The 10,952-nt window shown below is 41.7% G+C and overlaps 1 protein-coding gene across 1 annotated transcript; it reads right to left on the bottom strand.

Annotated features, from left to right (window-relative positions):
• Positions 1-10,367: 10,367 nt before the first annotated feature.
• LOC107507263 (histone H2A-Bbd type 1) lies at positions 10,368-10,715 on the bottom strand. Its single transcript, XM_016138303.2, has one exon. It carries the CDS (start codon positions 10,713-10,715, stop codon positions 10,368-10,370), a length of 348 nt encoding a protein of 115 aa, XP_015993789.1.
• Between the last annotated feature and the right edge of the window lie 237 nt (positions 10,716-10,952).

Genomic DNA, 10,952 nt, shown 5'->3' with positions numbered 1-10,952 from the left:
GATATTACTTCTCTCCCAAATACGATAACTTGCATGTCAATCCAGCCTCCATCTGCTTTTAGGGAATCCAACCCCCTGACACCACTTCAGCTTCTGCATCAGGTGTCAGATGATTGGCCTCACTGGTCATTAGCACCAGCATCCCACACTCTTGACAAGTTTACTGGAACAAGACTGGAATTCTACATTTCTAGGTCTTTCTCACATGGGATGAAGTAAGATGACACTTTTCTAGAATGATTCCTGCCCTCCTGAGCCCAGCATTGATATGTTTTCTAGATCCGTCATGGAGAAACCATAGTATTACACATTTACCTCCTTTTCCCACAGCACAGTGCAGGACAAATTCACTCAAAAATGGCAAATTGCAGGAGGTACATTCCTTGCTCTCTGTATGCAACCATCCTGATAGCTGCAGCTCTGTGAAGGAGCCACACCCAGAAACCCCACCAAAGCCTGGGAGTGCTGGCTCCTAAATACTTCCTGTTGTGGAAGGTCCTTGGGGTCATTCTCCAGACTTCTTCCAATGGCTGCTCTTTCCAGCCCACCGATGTCCATGTACAAATCTATCACAAAAGACAGACATTTCTTTCTCATCAGTGCTTTTCAGTAATACTCTTCAGGACTGAAAAACTTGAGGACCTTAAGGAAAATCCAGACCGTGGAACATTTCTTAGTTAGAAAGAAGTTTATCTTCACATTTGCCTGTTTCCTCATGGCTTCCCTTTCATCCTTTCAGTGACATATGTTGCTGCTTCTCTCACACTCTCACCCTGGAATTCAGTTCCATTGTTTGTCTAAATACACACACAAGCAGTTCATACTACAGAACCACTTCCAGAGGACTTTGGATTTTGTAAGATGAAGCATCAAAGACTGGAACCTATTTGGAAACCTATAATTTCCCAGGTAAATTTCATTTATGTAAACATTCATTCTACAAACATTTCCTTAGTGTTTACTATGTGCCAGGCATTGTTTAAGGTATTGGTGATATTATTGATTCCTCTTTGAGAAGTTTATAATATAGGGAGTTAGACATTAATAAAGAACTCAATGCTTCCATCATAACCATTGCTATAAATTAGAGAAATAAAGTTTAAAAACCTCAGCAAAATGAAATACCCTTAATGATTTTTAGATGTATGTTATCATCAAACATATGGGGGAAGAGGCTATTGAACCAAATAATTTTTACTAAAAATATTTAAAAGAAAAACAAAATACGTTAAAATTTGAATTATTAACATTTGCAGTTATTTTAAACAGTACTGTGGTAATTATTCAGACTCATGTGTGATATTTAATTTATTTCCACACTCACCTTCATGACTTCTACTATGTACTTCTACTTAATTTTTTCTTTATTCAGCTCTTTATTTTGTTAAAAATTGTTGGGGTAACATTGATGAACAAAATTCAATAAGTTGTAAGTGTATATTTTGACAGTATATTGTATATATAGTGCATTGTGTGTTCACCACCCACAGTTGGATTTCTTTCTTTCACTACATATTTGATCCCTTTACTCCATCTATTCTCCCTTCCCTCTGGTAACCACTAGTCCACTGTCCATGTCCATGAGTCTCTGTTTGTTTATTGCTCTTAGATTTATCCCATGTATAAGTGATATCATGTGGTTTTCAACTTTTTCTGTCTGGCTTATTTTGCTTAGCATGATTGTCTCAGGATTCATCCATGTTGTCGCAAATGGCAGTATTTCATCTCTTCTTATGGCTGAGTAATATTCCATTGTATACATGTACCACAGCTTCTTTAGCCAATCATCTATTGTAGGACACTTCAGTTGCTTCCATGTCCTGCCCACCATGAATAATGCTGCTATGAACATTGGTGTGCATACATCTTTTTGGATAAATGTTTTCAAGTCTTATGGGTAAATATACAGTAAAGGGATGGCTGGATCATATGGTAGATCAATTCTTAGCTTTTGAGGAATCTCCATACTGTTTTCCATATTGGTTGTACCTATTTTCAGTCCCAACAGCAGTATATGAGGGTCTCTTTTTCCTCGCAAGCTCTGCAACACTTGTTATTACTTGTCCTGTTGGTTATAGCTATTCTAACAGGTGTGAGATTGTATCTCATTGTGGTTTTGATTTGCATTTGATTTGCATAGCTACTAAAGTCGAGCATCCTTTCATATGTTTGTTGGCCATTTGTATGTCTTCTTGGGAGAAGTGTCTGTTTAGGTCCTCTGCCAATTTTTCAATTGGATCACTTGTTTTTTTGTTGTTATTGAGTTATATGAGTTCTTTGTATATTTTGGATATTAGGACCCTTATTGGAGGCGGTGCTTGCAAATATAGTTTTCCATTCAGATGGTTGTCTCTTTACTTTGTTGATGATTTCTTTTGCTCTTCAGAAGCTTTTTAGTTTGATATAGTCTCATTCATTCATTTTTGTTTTTACTTCCCTTGCCTTTGAGGTGAAGGACATAAATTCTTTATGTCCAAGGTCCTTGAGTTTAGTTCCTATGTTTACATCTATGCATTTTATTGTTTTAGGTCTTATATTCAGGTCTTTATTTCATTTTGAGTTAATTGGTGTGTGGTGATTGACAACAGTTTAGTTTCATTCTTTCGCAGATGGCTTTCCAGTTTTCCTAGCACCATTTATTGAAGAGACTATCTTTTCTCCCTTATCATTTTTGGCTTTTTTTTGTCAAAAATTATTTGCCCATATAAGTAGGGATTGATTTCTGGACTCTGAACTCTATTCCACTGGTGTGTTTGTCTGTTTTTCTGTCAATACCATGCCGTTTTGATTATTATCACTCTGTAGTATAATTTGAAGTTAGGCAGAGTAATACCTCCAGCCTTGTTCTTTTTTCTCAAGATGGCTATGGTGATTCAGGTTTTTTTTGTGCTTTATGTACAAATCTGAGGATTTTTTTCTATTTCTTTGCAAATGCCAATGAGATTTTGATGGAGGTTGCATGAAATTTGTGTAATGCTTTAGATAATATGGTCATTTTAACTATGTTGATTATCCAATTCATGAACATGGACTATCTTTCCATTCTTTGTATCTTCTTAGATTTCTTTTAATAGAGTCTTATAATTTTCATTATATAGGTCTTTTACATGTTTCGTTAGATTTATTCCTAGGTATTTTGTTGCAATTGCAAAAGGAATTTTTTTTCATTTCTTTTTCTGACAGTTAATTATTAGAGTATAGGAATGCTATGGATTTTTGAATACTGATTTGTATCCAGTAACTTTACTGTATTTGCTTATTATTTCTAGTAGTGTTCCTGTGGTGTCTTTAGGTTTTTCTACATAGAGAATCATGTCATCTACAAATAGTGACAGTCTGACTTCTTCATTTTCTACTTAGTTGCCTTTTATACCTTTCTCTTGCCTGATTGCACCCATTAGGACTGCTAATGCTATATTGAATAACAGTGGTGATAGTGGACAGCCTCGTCTTGTTCCTAATCTCAGAGGAAAGGTTTTTAGTTTTTCACCATTAAGTATAATGTTGGCTGAGGGTTTGTTGTATATGGCCTTTATTATGTTAAGGTATTTTCCTTCTATACCTATTTTATTAAGTGTTTTGATCATAAATGGATGTTGTATCTTATCAAAGGCTTTTTCTGCATCTATTGATATGGTTGTATAATTCTTATTGTTTTTCTTTGTTTGTTTTTGTGGTGTATCACATAAATTGATTTGCATATGTTAAACTCTCTATACCCCTGAGATGAATCCCATTTGGTCATGGTGTATAATCTTTTTAATATATTTTTGTATTTGGTTCACTAGTATCTTATTTAGGATTTTTGCAAATGTGTTCATGAGAGATATAGGTCTATAGTTTTCTTTTTTTGTGTTATCTTTATCAGGTTTTGGTATCAGGGTAATATTGGCCTCATATAATGAGTTGGGAAGTATTGCCTCCTCTTCAATTTTTGAGAAGAGTTTGAGGAGAATAGGTAGTGAATCTTCTTTGAATATTTGATAGAATTAAGTTGTGAAGATATCTGGTCCTAGATTTTACTTTTTTGGTATGTTTTTGATGATTGTTTCAATTTCCATACTGCTGATTGGTCTATTTAGATTTTCCAGTTCTTCTTGATTCAGTCTAGGAAGGTTGTATTTTTCTAAGTACTGGTCCAATTCTTCCAGGTTATTAAATTTGGTATTATATATTTTTTCATTGTGTTCTTATATGATCATTTGTGTTTCTGTGGTATCTATCGTAACTTCTCTTTCACCTCTGATTTTGTTTATTTGTGTCTTCTCTCTTTTTTCTTTAGTGAGTCTAGCCAGGAGTTTGTCAATTTTATTAACCTTCTCAAAGAACCAGTTCTTTGTTTCATTTACTTTTTTTATCTTTTTTTTTCTCAATTTCATTTAATTCTGCTCTAATATTGATTATTTCTTCTGTTCATTTTAGGCTTCACTTGTTCTTGTTCAATTTTTTAAGAAGAAATGTTAGGCTATTTATTTGGGCTCATTCTCGTTTTATGAGATAGGCCTGTAATGATATGAACTTTCCTCTTATGACCACTTTTGTCATGTCTCAAAAGTTTCGATATGTTGTACTATCATTATCATTCATTTCTATGTATCTCTTGATCTCTCTTTTTATTTCTTTTCTGATCCAGTTATTCTTCAGTAGCATGTTGTTTAATCTCCATGTATTTGTGGTTCTTCCTGCTTTCTTTTTACAGTTGATATCTAGTATCAAAGCATTATGATCAGAGAATATGGTTGGTATGATTTCAACTCTCTTATATTTGTTGAGGCAGCTATTTTAGGATGGAAGGCTCTGTAAATGTCAATTATGTCCAGTTGGTCTAATGTGTCATTTAAGGATGTTATTTCCTTATTGATTTGCTCTTATGATTTGTTTCTAAAATCAAAGCTCTTAGAGTGCTGACACACTGGGTGCTGAGGAGAACTGAGGAGCAGCATTGCGGCATCTTAGAAATATTGATTAAATTGAGCACATCATCAAGAGTTTTTAGACACACTTGAAACCTGTGTTCTTTATCTTCCATTTTTTCATTAAATATTGTTCCAAGGGCTTCTAAGAATACAAAGTCAAATTACCCACAGGGCTGGGAGACAAAGTGTGAAATGGCAGCAAGGCAGACAACAACAGAGGAATTGTGACCAACACAATCCTTGCAGGAGCCATGGTCTCCCTGGAAAGAGTGACCACATTACTGGTCTACAGGGCCTTCTAGTATAAGGATATCTAAGTGGGCAGGTTCCCACTACCGGAAGAGAACAGCCAATGTGCCCAGAACATATGAGGAAGCAAGTGACTTTCAGTTGAGCAGCCCCTACAGACTTCAGTGGATCAGACTCACCTACGTCAGAAGAGAGGCGACCATACCGTTTTTTTGGGAGAACCTTCCCATAGTATCATCACATAGACAACAGTCAACTACCCTAGGCTCTTCTGGGGACTTGCCCAGATTAAGCACATGGTAAACACTTAAGGAGCCAACTGGAGCACACTGCCCAGACAATAGCACCCTAAGCCTGACAGCCCCTCAGAGAGGACTCAGCTTTTTGAGCTCTACTACAATTTAGATTGGAGAATCAAGGCAACTTGGTTGCATCAAACAAACATAACACACTGCCACTAAAGCACAAGCTGGCCAACAATATTTGCTGTATGTTGGATTCACTTAGTAAACCAAGAGGTATTTCATCCCTGTCTGTTACCAAATTACCCTTCTTACTGCACTAATTGTTTTAAAATGAACCCAAGATTTGTTTTAACCACATATAGTAATGGAAATGGAAGCCAATTGTTTTACAAAGAAGAGTTTATTACTCACAATTCCTCAGAGGATGGGAGGCATGGCATGTTCCATGAAGGGAGAAACAGAGAGAGGGAAATTAAAAATAGGACCTTTATTACTATAGTGGTGAGAAGCCACAGATGAGGACATTCCTCTTTGGACAGGAAGCAAAACATGTTGAAGCTTGTGGTTTGAGGGTTTGTAAGATTTCTTTATGCTCAAGAAAAACACTGGGATGATGGAGATGTAAAACAACCTTGGACCATTAGCATAGCCCAGTGATTCCAAGATGCCAAATCATCAGTTACAGAAAATCAAAAATAGTTCTTAAGTTATTACAGCCTACTACTCATGAGCAACCACTGGGTACTCCCCTAGGCTGAATGCTTCTGTGAGTCATACACTTCCCGTCAGGTCCTCCCCTAGCCTGTCTGGACCCTCAACCTTTGCACCTCTTGCTGAATACTATCCCTGGTTGTCTGAATCCTTAACTTAAGTCATCTTTCATGATCTACTCCCGGAATGGCTTTTTTTCATCCATGCACCCCCATCCAGTCCTCCCACAGTCTAGATGTTATTTCTTTCCATACATCTCCTTCTTCCCTTGCACTTCCTAACTGGCCTAACCCAAGGTTATTTGCACCCTCCACTCCAAGACTTCTCACAGGGTCATCTCCCAGGTTGGCTATAGGTCCCACTACTGCACCTGTTGTTGAGTACTGTACGAGGCTGGTATCCATCTACCCATGCATAGCCTGGAAGTTCTCCTCCAGGCTAGATGCTCCCTCCACCATGCATGGCCTTCTAGGTCTTACCATAAACTGGCAAACTAGATGTCTCCTCCATTCAGGCAACTCAAGTGGAATCCTCCTGTAGGTTGGTTTCTGCATCTTCCCATGCATCTTCTAATCTATCAGTCCCTAGGATGGCTGCACCTTCCACACATGTACCATTTTCTGATACCTGCCCTAGAATGGCTGCATTCTCTACTCATGAACCTCCTAATGAGTCCTTGCCTAGGCTGGATGTGCCCAGCACCCACACACTTCCTGCTAGATTCTCAACTAGGCTTATTGCATCTCCACCAGTGCTCCCTCTGCAAAGGTTTTTATTCAGGTAAAAAGTTCTTTTTACCTGAATAAAAGCCTTTCTTTTAAAACATGTTTTCTTTTAAAACATGTGTAGGACTAGCAAATCCATCCACTGTCCAGAAAAGGTCTGTGAACTGACATTTTATAATTAATGCTTTAAGAAATTATGTATTGATACTCATGGAAGGACCCCTCTTTTTTGAATTCTACTTTATGTTTCCAAAGGCCCTTTCTAAAAGAGTCAGCAGTCTCCCTCTGGCCAAATACTGCGGGATCTGTCAGATTCAGGGACCAGGAGAGCCCAGGACTGTAAAGAGCCTCTGTTCCCAAAGGTTGTTCAGTGGGAGGCAGCCTAGTTCCAAGGCCTTGTATTCATGCCAACACCAAGCTGACATTACTTTCCAAGTTCCCTTCCACACACAACTCTTGGGCTCAGCTATTCCCACATGTGATGCTTTCTTCTGTGTTGGCCTATGTCAACCTGTGTCTGGTGTCTAACCCCAGTCTGCCCTGACACCACGTTTGATCACAGACCTGGTTTGGCAGCCACACCCTCCACAGTCCCTGTCCCTACTCACACTGGTCTTAGATTTCCCACTCCCAGCAGGACCCTGGTCATCAGTGGTGTCTGTCCTCTCTGCAGAGCTCAAGCCAGAGCAAATCCTTCCTCACCGTCCCCCTCCCACCTTTTTGAAGTGCACAAAAAGGCGAAACTTGGGGGGCTTATTTCTTCTGAAAGGCAGTGATGCTCACTCTCTGCCTGCCTTCCTTCCCCGAGTGTAGGAGTCCTGTGCTCGGGTAGGAGGGGTGTTTGGCAGGCTGCTGCATTTAGACTCATGCCATGCTGGCTGTGGCCACCATGTTTCCTGTGAAATCCACAAACACAAAGGAAGCACAATTCTTAAAGGGATGGTAGTATAGCTCTGCCTGGTTTTCCCATGTCTGTGTGACTCTAAAGATGGCTTGCCAACACGAGTCATTCAAGCTCAGCCTCCAAACTCCACCTGGGACATCAGACAGAGAGTCTGAAAGAGCCCAAGAAGCCTGACTCCCTAGAGTTGTCACGGTGGCCATTACTGTTGACTACTGCATGGACACTAAGGTGACCACCTGACCACACAGACCTACTAACATGACATAGTTTAGCCACCTACTATGGTTTCTCTGGCCCTTAGTGAATTTCTCAGCTGTGCCTTCCAGTGAAGTATCCAGGAGACTATGTTTAGTTCTACAAGAAGCTAGAATCACAAGCCAAAGCCAACAGTTTAAAGGTCATTGACCAACACATCACCATTTGGTATAATGATTGATTCCCTGGCATTACCAGCCCTGGAGGCACTCTCCGCTGGCTAAAGGACACTGGAATATGAGCAACCGCACCTAGGACACAAAGATGCTCCACTTCAGGGATGGGGTGGCAGTGTCGGTGCTTTCATGTAATTAGCTGAAGGTGAATCTCCACCTGCAGTTGCTGGGGAGAGGCCTCCTTGCTACTCAGGAACAGAGGAGTAAGAGTCGAACCTGGCTAAGGCTAGGAGGGCTTCATGGCTCTCTGTAACAAATCACAAGCTTGCAGACTGGATTTATTAGCAATGAGGTTGCTGGAAATTTTTGGTTTAATAGGCATTATCGCCAAGAACAGTATCTTGGATTTCTGCAAGCACATATTCCAAGGAGCTCTAAGCACAACCCTGATACTAACGCTCAGGATGCTCCCATGACATGACATGTGCAAGAGCGAAGCCAGTTCCAGCAGCTTTTAGAGGTGGTGGCAGAAGGCAATTAGAGGCTCTGTCTCCAGGCAGAGGGGAGTCGAGAGGAAACCAGGGTGGGGACTGTCTGGTTCCTGGATGTACCTCTGGCTTCCTCCTCTGCGTGGCCCACCCCTGTCTCTCCACAAGGCTCAGCAAGCCTTGAATCTACAGGCCCAAAGGCACCTTGGGGAGCTTGCCCAAGCATCTGGCTGACAGAGAGGGAGACATGTGTAGCTAGTTCTAAGGGCCTCCTCTCTACCAGGCACTGTGTTAGGCAGTAATTACTGAAACAATTTGATTTAATCTCTGGGAATACCCAAAGGGGAGGACTCCTTAGTACCTCATTTTACACATGAAGAAACTACTGCTCAAAGAGAACAGATGAGTGTCCAGGATCCCATGGCCAGAAAGTGGTGAACGGGGATGGCCAACCCAGGTCACCTGACCCCACTGCTAAAGCCACCTTGCCAGCCTCTCTCTGACCGGCCCTCTGTGGCAGGCAAGGAGGCAAGAGGGCGGCCGTCGAGCATACGATGAACAGGAGAAAGTGTCAAATGTTGCCAGTCACAGGTAAGGGAATAGATTGCTAGAACAGTTGATGTGACAATAATTTTTAAACTAAAACAGCACATGAGAGTATTTATAAGAATTATATGCACTTCTGAGCCCACCACTTAGGAGAGAACTTACACACAACATGCTTAAACCTCTCCAAACCCGTATTCGGCCACTGATAACTCTGCTACTCTATCAAGTGTATAACCAGAGACGGACTAGGTATTTCATCTGCACATGAGGTTAATAATGGTCTATGATGGGGTACATTTATAATCCATTCATAAAGAATAACCATTGAGGACTGTTTGAATTGCCTTAGTCCACAGAGTAGCTTGTATGGAATCTTTCAGTGTCCACAACAGGGGACAGAGAGTAACACAGCGTTAGCTAATAATCTATCTCGATTCTTCATCATCATCATCATCATCATATTATTATTATTATTATTATTATTATTTTGGAATTATTATTATTTTGGAATTATTTTTATTATTAATTATTATTATTGTTATTTGGAATGAGCCTGAGTATAAAAAGTATGAAATCAACATGGCCATAATTCCTTTTCTGTTTGTTTCTTTATGGTTTCCCCATCACTCCTCAATCTTCATGTGAAGCTCGTCCCATCAAGTTCATGCCAACTTCTGTGCCACCCTCTCCACCCAGCACCGTCACCATCACCTCCTACTGTTAGATGTTCCCTACCATGAACAAAGCCTCTGGTGCCTCCATCACAGTCTGCAGCCACAGCGCCACCCCCAGTTACCACCTTCACTCTGGCAGCCCCCCTGCCAGCCTCCTGGCCTCCCAGGCCTTGACTTGCCCAGAGCCAGTGAGGAAGTCTTCTCTCCCCCATGACCTTGGCCAGCTACTCCTACCAGTGCCACTCCCCACTCTGCCATCTCTAGAAACTGCTCCCTGAAATCCCTGAGTCCAGCATCCCACGCTGACACCCATCTTCTGCCCTCCGACGCCCCATGAGACATCTCCTTCTGGATGTCTCACACACACTTGCCACGCAGAATGACAGAAACGGAGGAGTCAAAAATCGCTCATGTGTTTAAACACTTTAATAGCAAGTACTCATGGTCCCTGGCTTTTCCCATCTTCGGGCAGTTTTGGGGACTAGATGGGGCTTTAGATGAAGTCTCGCCAGGCTCTGGGACCCAGGCATCACCACTACTTCCTGGCTGAGGTCATCCCATCACCCCGAGGGTGGGTGTCATCCTTAAAGATGGAGCTGAGGGGGCCGTTGTCCACCGCCCTCTCCACGTGTTCTGGAGTGATGAGCACCCTGTGCTGGTTGAGGGCCTCCTTGCTCGCCAGCTCCAGGATGTTGGCCGTCAGGTATTCCAGAACGCCGGTGAAGAAAACAGATGTGTCCCTGCTCAGGCGCTGGACGTCGGGAGCTTCTCGCAGGAGGCGATCCACGCGGCTAACCGGGAACTGCAGCTCGGCTCTCTGGGAGCGGGAGACAGCGTGCTTCTTACGCCTGCGAGTGGGCCGGCGTCTTCTTTCCCCAGACATTGTTACTGGATTTGCCAATCAGACCAGCTGGATCGTCTTGCTGGCCTGGGCCTCTCCAGACACCACTGATTTTTCCTGCCCAGTATATTCTGGTGCTCCAGCCCCTCATTGGTCAGGGAGCTGCCTTTGTGACAACTTGGACTTTGTGATGTCACTGGTGTCCACTGGGCCCTGAGCAGGACTGGCCAACAAATGCCCATGATAGGAACCTGGTCTCCCAGGTAACTCGACCCTCCT

Source organism: Rousettus aegyptiacus, unplaced genomic scaffold, assembly GCF_014176215.1.
Source record: "Rousettus aegyptiacus isolate mRouAeg1 unplaced genomic scaffold, mRouAeg1.p scaffold_m13_p_9, whole genome shotgun sequence".
In the NCBI taxonomy this organism is placed as follows: Eukaryota; Metazoa; Chordata; class Mammalia; order Chiroptera; family Pteropodidae; genus Rousettus; species Rousettus aegyptiacus.
This window is presented reverse-complemented; position numbering and strand designations above follow the sequence as displayed.